The sequence below is a fragment of the Hemicordylus capensis genome, chromosome 3 (assembly GCF_027244095.1).
Source record: "Hemicordylus capensis ecotype Gifberg chromosome 3, rHemCap1.1.pri, whole genome shotgun sequence".
Classification (NCBI taxonomy): domain Eukaryota; kingdom Metazoa; phylum Chordata; class Lepidosauria; order Squamata; family Cordylidae; genus Hemicordylus; species Hemicordylus capensis.
The window spans coordinates 100,606,748-100,626,039 of NC_069659.1; the positions used below are offsets into that span (position 1 = coordinate 100,606,748).

The 19,292-nt window shown below is 42.4% G+C and overlaps 1 protein-coding gene across 2 annotated transcripts; it reads left to right on the forward strand.

Annotated features, from left to right (window-relative positions):
• Positions 1-139: 139 nt before the first annotated feature.
• On the forward strand, positions 140-18,548 carry C3HXorf38 (chromosome 3 CXorf38 homolog). Of its 2 annotated transcripts, XM_053306318.1 has the most exons (7): positions 140-619; positions 9,097-9,231; positions 10,463-10,585; positions 12,378-12,527; positions 12,986-13,153; positions 16,781-16,967; positions 18,401-18,548. In XM_053306318.1, exons 1-7 carry the CDS (start codon positions 401-403, stop codon positions 18,433-18,435), a joined length of 1,017 nt encoding a protein of 338 aa, XP_053162293.1. In that variant the 5' UTR covers positions 140-400; the 3' UTR covers positions 18,436-18,548. The 2 variants fall into 2 exon arrangements, with proteins under 2 accessions (XP_053162293.1, XP_053162294.1); XM_053306319.1 differs by lacking the exons at positions 140-619; positions 9,097-9,231 and adding an exon at positions 9,711-9,841.
• The last annotated feature ends 744 nt before the right edge of the window (positions 18,549-19,292 follow it).

Here is a 19,292-nt window from a genome sequence, read left to right on the forward strand (position 1 = left end):
AAATGATGTTTGATAAAATATTTCTACCATTTAGGTTTAATTGGGATTGGGCAGGGGAGTGATTGTGTAAGATGCCATGTAAGTTAATACCAAAAGTATAACTTTAATGTTTCTGTGTGCAGCTGTGGAAAGTATGAACACTGCCAAGAGAGGACAGAAGAACCTGCTTTTATAAAGTCTCGAGAAAACGGGGAAGTGACAAAGCCGCTACTGTTAAGGACAACCGAAGGGTAGGGAGCGTACTACAGAGAAGGAAAGGGTGTCTTTGTAATGACTACCACCAGCAGCTCTTTTTCGGGTGAGGACGAGGAGGAGACAAAGGGAGGAAGGCTCTCGGGAGTCTAGCCCAGCCCACCCGGGCCTGACGTGGACAGTCACAGCAGGGTCGGGCTTGCATGCCATGGCGCTGGTGGCGGAACTGGCTGCTCGCCTCAACTGTGCCGAGTACAAGAACTGGGTGAAGGCCGGGCATAGTTTGCTGCTGCTGCAGGCAGCCCTGCAGCGCTTTGCTGGGGAGGAAGTCCAAGCCTTCCATCGGCAGCTTGTCGCCCGCGGCCCCGCCCGCCTTGCTCCGTCAGGCCGTCGGTGTGACGGGCGTTGTACCCCTCGAGGCAAGCAGGTGAGGCGAGCTTTCGTTCTCTCTCTCACTGGGCAGACCCCGCAATCGCGGCGGACATCGGGCGCGCGCGGCCAGGCTGCTGCAGAGTGCTCTTGTCTCCGCCCCACACTTCGGCAGTAAATTGATACGCGTCTGCCCGCCGGAACATCCCCACGCGTCGTACAGTTAAGCGTATCTTTCTCTTGATATATTTTAAGAAAACTGGCGGCATTTGGGAGGTTGTAGAAATGGCGCAGCGGGGAAGTAACTTGCCTAAGGAGCAAGAGGTTGATGATTCGAATTTCCTCTGGCGGCAAGGCAGCATCTCATTCTGCGCGTGGGAGATGGCAATGGTAAAGCCCTCCAAAGAAAACCGCCTGGCTCTGTGGTCGCGCCAGGAGTCAACACCGACTCGACGGCACAACTTGAACTTTAATTTGGGGGAGCGGCTGCTAATCCTCTCTATTCTGGCTCTTCTTGTTTGCATCATACATATTTGCGACAAGTGCACTTGAAATATAAAGAAAACTTCAGAATAGGTGGCACTTCCTGGGGATTTTGCTCTGCTGGTACACTGATGGGCTAACCAGAATCCAGTATGTACAACTTTCACCATTGCAGCGTCGGGGAAGTCTTCACCTGTTGAATTAATGTTTGTCCAACCACCTACAAACTTGTAATTGAACTTATTTATTTATTTAATATGGTTTGGCAGCGTCACTGAAAGATGCCCTGGAATTATTCTAAGCTTTCTTAACCAGTGCTCTGCAGTGACACAATCTAGGGTTAATATCTTCATATCATATCAGTCCTTCTTATTAGGCTAATTCACACAAATGGCTTACACATCCAAATAACAACCTTGAGGAGAGCTGGTCTTGTGGTAGCAAGCATTACTTGTTCCCATAGCTAAGCAGGGTCCACCCTGGTTGCATATGAAAGGGAGACTAGAAGTGTGAGCACTGTAAGATATTCCCCCTCAGGGGATGGGGCTGCTCTGGGGAGAGCAGAAGGTTCCAAGTTCCCTCCCTGGCAGATGGTCTAACTCAGTGATTCTCAAACTTGGGTCCTCAGGTGTTATTGGACTTCAACTCCCATAATACCCAACCAAAGGCCACTGAGGCTGGGGATTATGGGAGTTGAAATCCAATAACACCTGAGGACCCAAGTTTGAGAATCCCTGGTCTAACTCAATGGTCAATGGTCTGACTCAGTATATGGCAGCTTCCTATGTTCCATTTCAAATTAATTTATGTGTACGATAACCAGAAGAGTTCTGCTTTCTAAAGATTTCTTTCAGAACGTGATAAGTCATAATAGACATATTCACAATACTAATTCAACAGACTGTAATCACTGACAAGGTCATCTCATAATATCAACTTTAATATTTAAAAATGCTTCTGTGAGGCATTTTCTGCTCTTGGTGAGGCAGTTGAATGTTTCTGTGTATGATTATTGGGTTGGAATCATAGTCTTTCAAACTTCTAAAACCCTTTAATTTCTCTTTGGCCTTCACTTTCAAAACAGACCAGATTCATGTGTGTAAACAGTGGCTTGGATGACCACTATGATAACAAATTTGTGTGATGTAGTTTCCGGTGCAATCCTGGTAGTGGTTAGAGTGCTGGACTAGGACCAGGGAGACCCGAGTTCAAATCCCCATTCAGCCATGATACCAGCTGGATGACTCTGGGCCAATCACTTCTCTGTCAGCCTAACCTACTTCACAGGGTTGTTGAGAAACTCAAGTATGTAGTACACCACTCTGGGCTCATTGGAGGAAGAGCGGGATATAAATGTATGTATGTATGTATGTATGTATAAATAAATAAATAAATAAATAAATAAAGGGTCCACAAGTTCACTGCTAGATAATTTCTTTTATTCTGCAAGTGCGTTTGTGGCACCTCTCCAGTACCCAAAGTGAGAGATGGGTGGTGACTTGTCTGACCTTACAGTGGTCTTGGGAAGCAATTGGCAGCAGCAAGCAAGTCCACTGCTTTCAAGTGCCTCCCAAAGCTCAGCACAACTGCAGGGATGACTCCCCACCCCTTCTGTCACTCTGAAGGAGGGCAGGAGCTCATAGTTATGCAGAGCCATGGAGGCACTCTGAAGCAGTAAGAAGTCTTGTTGATCCTAAGTCAGACTCAGCTCCTTCCCTGAGTTTGAGAAGGGGTAGAGGACAGCTGGTCTTGTGGTAGCAAGCATGAATTGTCCCCTTTGCTAAGCAGGTTGCATTTGAATGGGAGACTACATGTGTGAGGACTTAGAAGATGGGGCCATCTGGGAAGAGCAGAAGGCTCCAAGTTCCCTCCTTGGCATCTCCAAGAGAGGGCTGGGAGAGATTCCTGCCTGCAACCTTGGAGAAGCTGCTGTCAGTCCGTGTAGACAATACTAAGCTAGATAGACCAATGGTCTGACTTGGTATAAGGCAGTTTGCTATGTCCCAGAGTTGGTGGCAACCACAAGTTTTGGCTGGCTTCCAAAGCTATCCCAAATGGGTGGATTCCTGCATGCAGTTACAAATTGCAAGAGGAAAAACAGAAGAGGTTGTTCTGGAAAAGTTTAAATTCCAGTGGTGGTGAGGAACAGAAGAAGTAACGTTGGCAGGTTAGTGGGTCATTACAGTGGAAGGGGAATCAGAAATCTAATACCTGTTTCCCCTTCCAGTTGCCCTGCCAGCTCTTTGACCTCGGGGAGCAGTGCCAACCACCCTTGGAACCTCACCTTGCTCCTTTGCAATGCCAGGTCAGCCCAGAACAAATCAGAAACCATTCATGATCTGATTCTGGATGTAGGAGCTGACCTGCTTTGTATTACGGAGACCTGGTTCGGGGAGGCCGATGCCTAGTTTGGCCCCAGCTTCTCCCTCCAGGGTACACTGTTGAGGAGTGGGTGTGGGACTGCGGGCAGGGAGGTGGAGTGGCTGTGGTCTGTAAGACTAACATCTCCCTTACCAGGATCCCTGTTGAAATGCTGGACCATATCGAATGTGTGTACCTAAGTTTGGGGACCAGGGATAGACTGGGACTTCTGTTGGTATACCGATCGCCCTGCTGCTCAACAGAGTCCCTAACTGAGCTGATGGACTTGGTCTCGGGCTTGGTGTTGGAGTCTCCCAGGCTTGTGGTACTGGGGGACTTCAATGTTCATTTTGGGACCAATTTGTCTGGGGTGGCTCAGTAGTTCATAGCAGCCATGATAACTATATAGTGGCCTATCCCAAGTGGTCTTGGGACCGACACACATTGCTGGACACACGCTTGATTTGGTCTTTCACTCTGATCAGGGTGATTTCCGTGGGTGGGGAATCCTGTGATTCCCCATTGTCATGGACGGACCACCATCTGGTTACGGTTGGACTCACAATCACTTCCCACCTCCACAGGGCTAAAGGTCCTATTAGGATGGTCCGCCCGAGAAGGTTATTGGATCCAATAGGATTCCGAGAAGCCTTGGAGGGATTTAGTGTTGGCTCTGCCAGCAATCCTGTTAATGCTCTGGTGGAGAACTGGAACAGCAAACTCACTGGGGCAGTAGACATGATTCCTCCTAAAAGTCCTCTCCGACCTGCTACAAAATTGGCTCCTTGGTATACAGAAGAACTACGGGGGCTGAAGTGGCAAGGTGGACGACTGGAGCACAAGTGGAGAAAGACTCAACTCGAATCTGACAGATTGCATCATAGAGTACATTTGAAGATCTATGCTCAGGTGATACGTGCAGCAAAGAAGTGATTCTTTTCTGCCCATATTGCATCTGCAAGTTCATGTCTGGAAGAGTTGTTCAGGGTTGTTCAGGGCTAGTATATGCCCCTCCTCCTTTGAATCAGAATCTGAAACCATTGATTACCCACAGTGACGTGTTTAATGAATTCTTTGTGGGGGAAATATTTCGTATTCAGGCCGACTTAGACTCAGTCTCCACAAGTACTTCAGTGTCTGATGTGGAGGTGTCCAGCAACTCCTCTTGTGTGTTAGGTTGACTCAGGCCCAGTTTGTGACTCCTGAGGACGTGGACAAACTGCTTGGAGCAGTGTGGCCTACCACCCGTTCTCTTGACCCTTGCCTGACATGGCTTATACTACCTGGCAGAGGAATTGTTGTAGAAAGCCTGGTAGAGATCATAAATGCTTCTCTGAGGGAGGGCAGGATGCCTTCTTGTCTTAAGGAGGCAATAATTAGACCACTTCTGAAGAAGCCTGCCTTGGATCCCTCAGAATTAAGTTACTACAGGCCTGTCTCCAACCTTCTATGCCTGCGCAAGGTAATTGAGAGGGTCATGGCCTCCCAGCTCCAGATAGTGTTGGAGGAAACCAATTATCTAGCCCCATTTCAAACTGGCTTTCAGGCAGGCTATGGGATGGAGACTGCCTTGGTCAGCCTGATGTATGATCTCCAACTGGGAATTGACAGAGGAAGTGTGACTCTGTTGGTCCTTTTGGACCCCTCAGTGGCTTTCGAAACTATTGACCATAGTATCCTTCTGGAGCATCTGAGGGGGTTGGGACTGGGGGGCACTGCTTTGCAGTGGTTCCACTCCTAACTTCCGGGCAGGTTCCAGATGGTGTCCCTTGGAGACTGCTGTTCTTCAAAATATGAACTTTTGTATGGTGTCCCTCAGAGCTCCGTATTGTCTCCAATGTTGTTTAACATCTACATGAAACCGCTGGGAGAGATCATCAGGAGATTTGGTGCAGAGTGCTATCAGTATGCTGATGACACCCAAATCTATTTCTCCATGTCAGTCTCATCAGGAGAAGGCATAACCTCACTAAATGCCTGCCTGGAGGTGGTGATGGACTGGATGAGGGATAACGAACTGAGACTGAATCCAGATAAGACGGAGGTACTCACTGTGCAAAGTCAAAACTCAGGAGGTGAATTTGATCTGCCTGTTCTGGATGGGGTCACACTTCCCTGGAAGGAACAGGTACGTAGTCTGGGGGTGCTTCTGTATCCGAGCCTCTCCCTGGTGTCCTAGGTTGAGGCAATGGCCAGAGGTGTCTTCTATCAGCTTTGGCTGATAACGCCAGCTGCGTCCCTTTCTCGAGATAAACGATCTCAGAACAGTGGTACATATGCTGGTAACCTCCAGACTGGATTACTGCAATGCACTCTATGTGGGGCTGCCTCTGTATGGAGTCCGGAAACTACAGCTGGTCCAGAATGTGGCAGCCAAGTTGGTCTCTGGGTCATCTTGGAGAGACCATATTACTCCTTTATTGAAAGAGCTACACTGGCTGCCGATAAGTTTCTGGGCAAAATACAAGATGCTGGTTATAACCTATAAAGCCCTAAATGGCTTGGGTCCTGGGTATTTAAGAGAACGTCTTCTTTGTCATGAACCCCACCACCCATTGAGACCACCAGCTCGTCTGGTGGCTACTTGGGGATGGGCCTTCTCCGTTTCTGCCCCGAAGCTTTGGAACACGCTCCCTGCTGAAATAAGAGCCTCCCCATCTCTGACAATTTTAAAAGAATATTTAAAGACACTTCTGTTCACCCAGGCTTTTAATTAAATACCATTTTAATAGTATTAACATTGTTTTAAAATATTGTTTTAAGGTTTTAAATTGTTGTAATGTTTTAACTTGTTATTTTAACCAATGTTTTCATTTCTCTGTTGTCATTTATTTGTTTTAGCTAATGTTTTAACTTTTCTGTTGTCATTTTTTGTTGTAAACCACCCAGAGACATAGGTTTTGGGTGGTATAAAAATATGTTAAATAAATAAATATATTACTAGAACTACGTGGGAGCCACTTCACCCAAATGGCTTGCCGCATGGAGCTATCTCTGAAAGACTGGGCTTCCAGTAGTCTCCCACATAGCTGCTTGCATGTATGAACCAGCTTTAACAGTAATAATACTTAGCATATGTATCATGCTTTTTTGAGTGTGCAAAGCACTTCTCATGTGATTGATTGATTGATTCAGTGCCATCAAGTCAATGTCGACTCTTAGTGACCACATGGATAGACTCTTCAGGATGATCTGTCTTCAACTTGGCCTTTAAGGTTTCTCAGTGGTGCATTCATTGCTGTTGTAATTGAGTCCATCCACCTTGCTGCTGGTCGTCCTCTTCTTCTCTTTCTTTCAACTTCCCCCAGCATTATGGACTTCTCAAGGGAGCTGGGTCTTCGCATAATGTGTCTGAAGTGTGATAGTTTGAGCCTGGTCATTTGTGCCTTGAGTGAAAATCTGGATTGATTTGTTCTGTGGTCCATTTGTTTGTTTTCCTGGCTGTCCATGGTATCCTCAAAAGCCTCCTCCAGCACCAAAGTTCAAAAGCATCAATGCTTTTTCTATCCTGCTTCTTCAAAGTCCAGCTTTCACATCCATAGAGTGTCACAGGGAAAACCATTGTCCAAACGATTCTAATCTCTGTAGATGTAGACACGTCACGGCATCTAAATATCCTTACCTTGCCTTCATTGCAACCCTACCAAGTGTTAGTCTGCGGCGTATTTCTTGACTGCTGGATCCTTTACTGTTGACAGTTGATCCTAAAAGGCAGAAGCTATCCACCACTTCAGTGTCTTCATTGTCAATTCTGAGGCTGGTTGCTGTACCCGTTGTCATTAGCTTAGTGTTCTTTACATTTAGTTGTAGCCCCATTTTTTCACTGTACTCCTTGACTTTCATTACTAGAGCTTGCAGATCATCTGCGTTCTCAGCTATCAGAGTGGTGTCACCAGCGTAGCGCAAGTTATGGATGTTTCTTCCTCTAACTTTAAAATCACACTCATCTTCTTCCAATCCAGCTTCTCTTAGTATATGTTCAGCACATAAGTTTAATAAATAAGGAGAAAGTATACAGCCTTGTCTTACTCCTTTGCCGATCTGGAACCAGTGTGTTTCACCATGTTCCGTCTGGACTGTGGCTTCCTGTCGTGTGTATAGGTTTCTCATGAGAACAATGAGATGTTCTGGGATACCCATTTTCCTAAGGATATTCCACAATTCGACATGGTTGATGCAATCAAAGGCTTTTGGGTAGTCAATAAAGCACATATTGACTAACTTCTTTCTGGTATTCTTTGGCTTTCTCAATTATCCAGCATCCATCAGCAATGATGTCTCTTGTTCCTCAGCCTTTTCTGAAACCAGCTTGAACATCTGGCATTTCCCTTTCCACGTAGGGCTCTAATCTGCATTGGATGAACCTGAGCATTATTTTGCTTGCATGTGAAATTAAGGATATTGTGTGGTGGTTTACGCAATCTGTTAAGTCTCCATTCTTTGGTATGGGTATGTAGATTGACCTCTTCCAACTTCTCATGTATTGCCCAGTTATTTGTTAGTCACCTTGAGTTCCTTCAAAAAATAAGGCAGGGTATAATATTTTAATAAACCTTTTGAACAAACCTGACAAGATCAGTAAGTATTATTCCCATATTGTAGCTGAGACTGAGAGGGAGTGGTTTGCCTAAGGCTAGTGAAGTAAGATCTGAACCATGGAAGTTATGATTTGGGGCTAATTTCTCATGACAGCAGAGCCAGCTGCCAAATTGCTGCTGTGTTGTCTTGCGGCTTCAGATATTTTCCCCTACTGGGTAGAAAACAATTCCCAACAAAATCTTTGCTGCTCTTTTGAGCCAGTTGTGATACTTGGTTAGGTGATATTTCTGTAACAGAGAATAATAGTGAACAGAACCACAAGACCAAAGTTCTCTGCCTTGGGTTCACAGTACATTTGAATCATGATTAAACTCATAGGACAGAAACGTGATGAGGAATTACCCAGTCAGAGGAATTACCCAGTTGCTGGATGGCTCTAAAATGATGAATCAGGAGTGAAAGAAAAGAGGGACTGTATTTGAGCAGTTAGAAGGACGGGCCAAAAGAGAAGTGTGTATTTGGCCTGAAAAATAAAAGGGAATGGATCTTTAAAGAGCCAAGCCTTGCTAGGGGCAAAAGTTGTGAATCCTTGTCTAGCTTCTGAATTTTAGAGGGATAGAGGGCACCTTTATTTCTAAACACAGCAACAAGGGAGCCTTTAGCCCATTTAGCTTTATTTGAGTTTTTACATTAGTTCCTAACTGCAATCAGGAATTGGAAGTCCTTCTAGAAAACCATTAAAAGGCCTGTAAGCCCATCGCTCAGCCTCCTCTGCTATCTCACTATCTCTGCCTGCGTTCCTGTCCCTTTCCCCTTGAATGCCAGCAGTAAATGCCTCATCCATGACCCTGCATGAGGTTTTGTGACCCTTTCTTGTCAAAGCTTTGAGGCGGGGTGGGGGGGTGGGGATTTGATTTATATTGTTACTGTATTTGTTCCTGTTTCCCCTCCTTTGTCTAATTGTATATAAATAAAGTATAGGTCCAGAAACAGTTCGTTTTCACACTGGAAAATTGTGTTATTTGCCCTGATTCCTTGGGAAATCTAAATTAAACCTTGAGCCCCATTGGTAAAAAGGTTTCAAACTGCTGATTTAAATTGCAGCATGGATGTTGTAGGGTTACTTATACTGGTGTTTCTTTTTCTTTGTAGTTTCAGCCTGCCTGCTCCTTATGTAAAGAATGGAAAAAGGAAATTCTGAATCATCACACACATAGGAATGGGGAGATTAACTGGGGAAACTGCAAACCTTGGCTCTGGCCTTCTAACTCATGGGAGTTTGCAAAGGTAATGTCTGTAGTTCTCAGAACATAGATATATTTCCAACCTGAGGTCAGATTCTGCTCCAGTTTCCATTTCTGTATGTGTAATATTCAGTTGAGTCGCACAGTGTACATCTGACTAGGATGAATGTAAACTCTGCAACATATGAATAGTTGCAAAATAGGTAATTGTGGTTCTAAAGTCTAGGGAGCCAGTCACTATTCTCATCCATCCCTCTCTCATTAATTAAGAGTTTCATTCCTTCTTTATTTTTTTATTTTAAAATACAGATCATTCACCAAAGCATTATTTGTGAAGTTCAGTTAATTCGTATTAACTGAAGGTCCTTTCCAACTCTAAAAGTTTTGTGAATAAACAGTGTAACTTCTGACAGCATTTGACCATATAACAATACATTAGTAGGTCTGCATCTCTTTTTTCTACCCACTGACTAAAGGTCTATGCTTTTAACAACTGCATAACAGGTGGATACTCAACAGATAAAGCATGAAGATGCGGTAGTGGTGAAAGCAGCTTTTTTGAATGCCTGCCTGTTATGCAGCCATTAGAGGTCCCAAAATTCTACTAGAGAACAAGGTGGCAACCTCAATTTCCTATCATACTCCCAAGGAAGGTGGGTGTGGGTGTGGGTGTGGGTGGGTGGAAGCATTACAAGTGTAATGTGTGATAATCATACATTTGTCTGTTCCCAGTTGTGGCTTCCAACATATGTACATGCTGTGAGTCAGAAATAAATACAATCAATATGTGATGAAAAGCATGCTGATGCAGCCTTGAAAAGAAATAAATCTAGGCTAAACATTTATTCTGTAACCTCGGTGCTTCATTCTGGAAAATGGAACATGATTCAGATTTAGGAGACAGTGATGGTCTGAGACTGTTAAACAGTACTTGATAACAGAGATGATCAAGAAAGTCCTAAATGTATCTTCCACTAAATGTAACTTCTTCCCGTATGGAATTTTGTTCTATGATGTTCAGAAGCACATCATATTGCATGGGATTGTGATGAGAAAAAGGACAGCTACACACTCAAATTAAGCCTTTATTTTAGTCTTGCTCAAAGCCATTTGCTGAATCCATGATAAAGGATTCGAACCAGTAATTTCTGCTACAGGCTCTTTCCACTAAACCCAGACTCTGATACCATGATTATTTAGCAGCTGCAGTACCGTTATCGCTTTTGAAATAGAAATTAGCCCATTGACAGCATGTGTTCTCCCTTATTGTACAGGCTTATATGCCTCGTGGTAAAGCAGATATTTGTGGTCCTGACAAATGTGATGCATCAGCACTCTTAAACCTTTTCAACTTCTGTGATCACTTCAGCAACGTTGATCAGAAAAAAGTCAGAGAGGTAATCCAACAACTGATGTTGACTTTTTGTTTGTTTGTTGATTCTTAATCGGATTCTACAAATCTACCACCTACAAATCTCACCCCAGTCTGACAAGCATTCCTGTCGCACATCCCTGGCTCAAAGAGCTCTCCCCAGAGTTGTCCAGTGCTTGAACTGCAGAGAACTGGGAAAAGGTAGCTTCCCTCCATTCCCACTAGGCATTTACAGAATCAGCACCTACTTGTACCTTCTGCAAAAGTCCAGCAGGAAGGGAGATAAACCATCCCTCCTTTCTCTCTCCCAAGTTCTTTGCTATTCATGGAGAACAGAGGAAAGGTATGGTTTCTCTCCCTTCTTGCAGGGTCCCCCAGACTCAGGAGGAAAGGGGCAGTGGTGATTACAAATAATGGCTAAGATTTGTGGCTCCTGATTCTTAGCATGGAGATCTTAGTTTAATTATCAGCGGTATCCCAAGTAGATGTGTCTATATAGTCTAACAAGCCACAGGAGACTGAAGTCAATACAGAGAGCTGTTTCATAGGAACGTTGATGATAACAGGACCAATTAGTACCTTATGACCCCAGAATTTGTGGTTAGAGTGTTGGACTAGGACTGGGAAGACCTGAGTTTGAATCCCCATTCAACCATGAAACTCACTGGGTGACTTTGGGCCAGTCATGTATCTCTCACCTAACCTACCTCACAGGGTTGTTGTGAGGCATAACCATGTACACCGCTCTGAGCTCCTTGGAGGAAAAGCGGGATATATGTGTTAAAATAAAATAAAATAAAAATAAAAATAAAACCATATCTGATTATCGTGAGGAATTGTCAGAAATAATAAATAGTATCTTAAATGATCCTTTAAGATACAGGGCACATAGTAGTTGTGTTAAGCTCATCAAAAGACCATGATATATTTATTTGTTATCCCACCCTTCCTCCAATAAGGGACTCACAGCAGTATACATGGTTCTCTCTCTCTCTCTCTGGTTTATCCTCAGCACAATTATGTGAGGTAAGTTAGACTGAGAGAGAGTGACTGACTCAAGATCACCAAGTGAGTTTCATGGCAAAGTGAGAATTGAACCCAGGTCTCTCTGGTCATCGTCCAACACTCTAACCACTACACCAAAACTGGGTCTCTTCATACTTTTGATCAAATGACGTATATAAATTATTTGCTTCAGGTTAAACTCTTTCTCTTGGTTTAGTGAGTTGATGTTTTCATAAAGTCTCATTAGCCTTGGGTTGTGGAACTGTGTGTGCCTGCTTACCTTTGTAAAGGATGTAATTGTAAAATCTTATGATGTCACTTTAATATTTTAAGTCATTCTGACATTAGCCCTCTGCTCATTGTTTTCTTCCAAATCTTGGATCCCCAGATATTGACTGACTACAACTCCCACCATCCCCAGCCACAATGGCCTTTGGGGATGATGGGAGTTGTAGTATTATCTGACTAGATGTCAGATAATGGAACCAACCTGGAGTCATCCTGAACAGTGCCACTGAAAATTTTTTAAAGTAATGGAGTGACCATATTTATGGGGAAAAATAGGACCCATGTCAGAGTGGATTGTGTATGCCTGGAATGATGCCTCCAGTCAGGGAGTATAGCATTTGTAAGGCACTTGTCACTCATGCAGAAACTCTGCCTGTGACAACAATGGACAGTTCTGGCTCAGGATATTGTCATTCCATTGGTTGCCTGACATGGGGAGGTAACTTGAGAATCAGCCCTTGTTTTCTGTTGCTCCCTCTAGGATTATACAGTCTGCCTCTTTTGTTTCATATTTATGTCTCCAGGTGATTAAGTGCCGCAATGAACTAATGCATTCTTCAGATATGAAAGTCTCTTTTTCTTGGCTGAAAGAATTTGGAAATCATGTTCAAAACTTGTTGAATGAATTCCAGCATATTCCAGAGACTCAGAAGGCTCGTATAAGGATAGAAAAGGTTACATTTTTGGTTATTTTGTCATTTGTATTTTGATGGCTATTATTTCTTCTTTGCCACCACTTCCTCCTCTAGCTACGTACTGTTGAGAATACAGACATGATAGAGTGTGTGGCCAGATAGTTTGCCCCTGAGCCTTTTGGAAGGGCAGTATAAAAGTTTTAATAATAAATAAATAAATAAATAAATAATAGTTGACATTCTAACCTGAGAGTTTGTCTGTATGTCAGGAATACTGGAGGCTGCTCTGGAATATGTTGATTCAAGGCTTTTGTCTACACTGATACAATTTAGTTTAATGGGTGACTTCTCAATGAGAATAGTGCTATCTGAAGGTAGTATCACGCTTCCCTTGTTTGTCAAATATTCCACTATGAGTGTTCAGAAAATATAACAATGTGTGGGCCTGGACCTTAAATCCAATCTCTTAGGTCATTGTTTTCTCACCAACCAAATAGCTTCTGTCATCTGACTGGGCTGTTCACGTACCTGGGGAAGATCACCTTGATGGATTGGAAGGTGAACTTAGTCAAAGCCAGATTGGTGAAATAGAAGCAGAACTGATAAAGGAGAGACTTAATGAAATCAGCCTTCTCATGGAGGAGCAAGGAATTATTTCGGAAGAGGTAACTCAGTTTTAAAACCTAAAAGCAGTCTTGTGCTTTTGAAATTAATGGAAGTGAATTCAGTATTGTAAAAAGTTTATTGAATTTATATTGGTATGTACTGGAAGAGGCCTGTTCAGATGAATGACAGATTACTCCTTGCCTAAGAAAAGTATATTCTATGCAACTGAACTCCCAACTTCTCTGTCAAATTTTAGAGGCAGGGCAATTTTATACTGAGATACAAAACACAACTGTCTGCTGAAAGAGCATTTCCCAGGGTGCTACTCAGTTGAAAATGTAATGCATTTTTGCCTTTTAGACTATTTCCTGTGCAGTTTCTTTTCTTCATGTCTCTGTTCTGAGCAAATAATTAAAGTATGAGATACAGTAGGCTTAGGCCTAGGTGACCTTTGAGAGATGTTCAAAACTTATCTTATTTCATTTCTTATGTTTGTCTTGTCACAGGAAGGCTAGTCCTTGCATAAGGCAAGATAAGGCAGTTATCTCAAGCAGTGGATTATTGGGGCATCAGCAGAATTGCAAGATACCCTCCACCATCTGCCGCTGTCTCACCTGCCTCCCTCTACCACCTGCCTTTGGAGCACCTCTTTGCTGAATGCTGGCAGAGCCACCACTCAGCAAAGGGCCACTCCAAGAGGGTCCTCCCTTGTGCCAGTGGCCACACATGGAAGATGGGGGAGGGTGGAGTGTGCTAAGTTAAGCAGTGGCAGTTGGTGCTGTGAAGGAGGAGAGAGGCAGGGGTTGTGTGAATCAACAGGGATGGTGATGGCTGTTGCCACTGCCATTAAGAAAATGGAGGAGGGTGTGAGTGCAGTGTGGGGTGCTTTTTGGTGCCCTGCCTCAGGCATAGGGTGGACTTAAGCCACCACTGAATCACAACTGACCAGTGGTAGGGAACCTCACATCTATTAAAAAACAAAACAAACCACTTGCTTGTCAATAGAAAAAGGAACAGTTCATCCATGTTTTCCAATCCAAACATTTCAGGTTTGTGCTAGAATGAAGGAAGCTGGAAGTAGGAACTTGGGTCTCTAGGTTACTTCTGTCAGTTTCAGCAATGCAAAGTGAACTATAGGAAACAGGTTTTGAGGCTCTGTCATAAAGACTGTGTTTATTCTGTAGTTCTGCGCAAGTTCTGAATCTTGCTATGGACACAGAATTTAGTACCTCCCTCCTGCAACTGCCACCACAGAGCAACTTAAGAACAATCCTGCCTTTGAGAAGAGGAGAGAGAACAGTCAATGAACTGCTACCATACAGCTCTCTGTCATACCACTAGAGGTGGCCCCTCACTCCTCCACCTGCTACGAGTTGGCAAGAACCAGCTTGCCCCTGAAAGGAAGAGAAAGATGACAGAGGCCTGTTTGAAGAGAGCAGCATCAAAAGAGCAGACAAGAATATATACTTCAGCCATTGATTAACCTGTGACAAGCATGAACGACGGCTACTGCAGAGTTTTTGAAGCTCAGTCAAAATATATTTACTCAATGTCTTTATTGCTTATTGATGCAGGTATTTCTCTCTCTCTCTCTCCCCCCCCACCTTTTTTTTAGTGAAAGGCAACAAAGAAGTGAAATAGTTTCACTTATTAGTTCAACTTATTAAATAAGTTTAGTGAAACAAACACAACAAATAATAATATTTTTTTTAACCCCACAACTTCCTAGCTCTTACAGTTGTGAAGATAGGTTTTAAAGTGTATAGCTCCAGATGTTGCCCATCATCAGTAAACAGAGCTGGGAGCTATTTTACAGGTGAACAAAGATACTTGTCTTTCTGAACCATTTTTGGAGAAGTTTTCATATTTTACAGAGACATAAATGAATGCCCTCAACTCCTGCCTGTGGCTTCCAGCAGCATTTGGTAGGCCACTGTGCGAAACGAGATGCTGGACTAGATGGGCCTTGGGCCTGATCCAGAAGGGCTGTTCTTATATTCTTATGTGAAACTTCAAGAACAAATACACGTCTAAGGAATTTTATCCTCTTTCTAATTTGTGAATTAGTATAACTCATAGCAGAATTGAGATTTGAACTGAGGAAGTCCTGATTAGTAGCTCAGTCTCTTAGCCACTATGCAACATCAGTGTTCCCCATATATATGTATATGCATATCTGAAACACTGAACTTCTTGAAGTATGGAGAAGCACTTTTAGAGCTTGTTTTTCTCATTGTGTTGGTGCATATAGAAGGAGCACAGGATGAAATGTAGGCTTACAGTCCATGGAACACAATTCTAGAGCCTTTTTGGACTGCCTTGCATCTGCTATGTCATAGTATAGTCAGTAAACGGCTGCCAATAGCTTGTGGCATTATTTATTTCTCTGATGCTGCGATCTACATACAGGTTTTCTTGTGTCTCAGTGAGATGCCTAACATTGCTCACTCCATCCTTTGATTTACTGTCAAATAGGCATGACTTTTTCCATATTAACATATCGGGTCCGGAGATAATAGGCAGATTCTACATATATGTACTTTTTGTTTTGGAAGAAGAGCAGCTAAAAGGAGTGTCTCTTTTTCTGACCAGAAAATGTAAACACGGTTCCATTAGTTACAGGAATTCCTTTTAAATCAGGACCTTGCAGTATAATATTTTAAAAGGAGATACATAGGGACCAGACCAAACCAACAGTGTAGTTCAGTGATTAGAGTGTTGTGCTGGAGGTGAGATATCTAGGTTCAAATCCATGCTTCTCTACTCTGGGTGCCTTTGGGCAAATCTCTCAACCTAGCCTGCCTCTAATGCTTGCTGTGCTAATGCTTCTCTGAGACCTTTACAGAAAGCATGAGATATAAATAAAGAAATGAATACCAATTCTATTTCATTTAACATTTTAAACCTATGTGGCAGGTTTACCCATGCTTAAGATCCCCTTTATCTCTAAAAACTTCATTAGGCAGTGTTAGAAAAGTTTAAGAACACACGGGACCAAGGCTAATGTAGTATGCACAACCACCAAGACTTTGAAACAGCAGTTAGTAAGATCTAGACTAAATTAAAGCCTGCCCAGTCTGTGAAAATGGGGAAGGTTATCTGCAAGCAAAAAGGAGTTATTTATAAAATTATCTGTACACAATGTGGTGGAAATTATATAGGGGAAACAGGAAGACATTTGGTTACTAGATTCAAAGAACACCTAGCAGATGCCAAACATATAAATAAGGAAAGGCCATGGTCAGTTCATATGAAAAATAAACACAATGGAAAAACAATGCCTCTTAAAGTAAGCATCTTAGAGTCTGAACAGTGTACCCTAAAAAATAAAAGATAAGGGAAGCATTGTATTTAGACTAGTTACAGCTAGGGGTCAATGGTAAGGAAGAACTGAATGAAATCTTAAAGTATATAGGCTATTTAGTTTACACCATTCCTTTCTTTGTTTTTCTGTCAAACTGAGTCATCAATTTTCACATGCTAATCAGGTGCCTCATTGGATTTAGGGGGAGTATCTGGGATATAAAAGCGTGGATTTTAAACAGTGACACATAGAACACTGAAGTTGACGTCTGTACATCGAAACGTCTGTTCTTTATTTGTAGTTTTTAATTTTCTTTTAACCTATGCAATAAAAAGGTGTGTAGAAACATATTCTAAACCTTGTAATATATTTTCTCATTTAGGATTTAAACAGAGTACAAATTGTAAAGAATTTCTTAAAAGACAACCATGATCTTCAAAGAAGTTTACGAGCAGAAATGGAGAACCTAGAAGCCCTAGTACAAGACTTGTACAGCCAAAAAAGTGTCTGTGAAAAAGAGTCTGTGGAAAGGAGCCAGCAAATGAATTCTGAACAGGACAAAGATGGAGGCAAGTGTATACATTTTAAAATGATTTAATTTTTTTTAACAAGTTGCACTGTATGCTAACATTCTAGAAAAAGCACTGTCATCTAGAAAGTTTAATTAAATCAGAATATGTAACTTCTTCTTTTTTTAAAAAATAAATTTTTATTAGAATTTTTCTGTTCAAAATACGATGACAAGGTAGGTATCATATTATGGAATAACAATGACATAACAATGATTTTCCATCTCTTGAAGTAAAATGTCAACATAGAAACAGTATATCCCCTTGCTTCCTGGCTTATAGTCTCCAGCCCTTCAAACCGGTCTTCCTTTCTGCCAATAGCATACAGCTCCAGAATCTCTGTTGACCATTAATAAATCAGAATCAGATTCTGAATTACTGATTTCGTCCATCCTATATTCTTTTCACCCATTAACACTATTCACACAAACCGGTGTGCGTACAATGAGATTGTGCTGAGGGGAGCAAGATTCCAGTAGCAAATCCTGCCCCCTTCCATATGTGCATATGCTTGTATGTCATCAAAACTGCTTCACGTGTATAAATTGTATATATGCAGGCATCTTTGTGCCATCAGGGGCCCCTACATTCATTATACACCCATACAGTAGGTTCATGTCACTAGTGCTGTTTTCTCAAGTTCCTGTTTTGTCCCACTTCTCATCACCTCATGACCAGCCTCTCTAGCACTCCTCCCTCCCTCCCTCCCTCCCCATAGCACAGTTTCACCTCAAAGGCTAAAGAAAAATTAGCCTTTTCTTGCTTCAGTTTCCTGATTTCTCTGTCCTCTCTCTCTCTCATGTTCAATATACCTTTCCATCAGATAATTCACTGCCTGCTCTGAATTCCTCCTTCAGGCTTCTTGTCTCTGGGCTTCCTATCCTTAACTTCTCTGTGTCTCAGGACCTCTTCCCTGTACTCAGCCTGCTGTTGTATGAGTTGTTAATCTCAGCCAAACTAACTTTCCCCTAATTCATAGAAGCTGGACTGTAAACTGTTTAGTTCCCTGAGTAACTGAACTTTCTGTGCCACTGTACCAACTCAGCCAGTTGGTGTAGGATATTTCACTGCCACAGGTGCAATACGATATGTTTGCAAGAGTTCTGCATAATTTGCGCTTCAAAAATCACAAATATTGGGAAAAATTCATCTGTATGGGTGATCAGTCCATCAATCTGTGATGTAATCAGTCTGGGGCTTTGCTCCAACTGATGATCGACAAACTAAATATGAGCAATCTAGCTGTGCTTGAGTTCCACTGAAATTCAGTGGGCTTCAAATGCATAACTGTTTGTTCTAATCCCATTTACTTCAGTGGGACTTAAGAATGTTTAACTTGCTCTGTATCATATCCGATATGTAATAATGCTGAAATGACAAGTAATCAATGCAGCATAAGACTAATATTGTCTGTTCTTTTGTTTAAATTCCAGATTGTCCTTTAGAGAAAATGAAGCGTGTGATATGAAGAACTTGACTCTACCATGAAAATGTCAGGCACTATTATTAAAAGGAAAGCTTGTAAAAGAGTAATCTCTCTTTAAATAAATATTCCTGTGGGATTGTGTAAATTTATATTGAGACAGGGAGAATTGTCACAACATTATTTCCTAAAACTGTCCAGATACTCTGAAAAATTGTCCAGATACTATGCTATGATATACTGGCTTGATTTCAGAAGCTTAGCACTGTGCTATTTGTATTCAAGGCAGTTGCCTTAGTTTAATTTCTGTGTACGTACATTGTCTGCACTTCATATCAATTCTCAGCAAGAACAAAAGAATTGGACTACTTCCTCCAGCAAAATGGAGCAATCCATTTTGTAATCTCTACATTCTGTTCAGTGTTCGACATGTTGCAGTTTCTTATGTAGGACACAAGTTCAAAAACCCCCTTTATTTAGCAAAGATCTTTGTGTCTTTGAATAGTTATCACCCTTCCACACAGAACTTGAAAAGGTGTATTATGAATCAAATAGAGGGGAGCAGCATCAGTTATTCCACCTCTCCTTTAAGTGCCTAGGAACCAAGCCTTCTTTATTTTGTTCTGAAACGTCTCCTGAAGCAGAAAGTACTGTTCCAAAGGAACTCCCCTTTTGTAGACATCCCTCAGTCTTCTCTCCACCACTTAACATTAAGGTTGTTAGCAGTGAAGTAAGTGCCTCTCAACTGGAGTTTCTCTCAGTCTTGCAGTTAATTTTCTTCAGATTTGATGAGCACTAAGGTACCGGAGGATTGCCCTAATTTAATAGCATAGCTGCCACAGATGTCTAGCCAGCTCAGAGTAAAGATAAGGTTGCTCACTGTTACTTGATCAGGAACACTC

Excerpts from the sequence above, each read along its gene's own strand:
- C3HXorf38 (XM_053306318.1), top strand. The coding sequence starts at position 401 with ATGGCGCTGGTGGCGGAACTGGCTGCTCGCCTCAACTGTGCCGAGTAC. Across the intron at positions 620-9,096 it reads GTACCCCTCGAGGCAAGCAG|TTTCAGCCTGCCTGCTCCTT; the intron begins GTGAGGCGAGCT and ends TTTTCTTTGTAG. Across the intron at positions 12,528-12,985 it reads CTCGTATAAGGATAGAAAAG|CTTCTGTCATCTGACTGGGC; the intron begins GTTACATTTTTG and ends CCAACCAAATAG.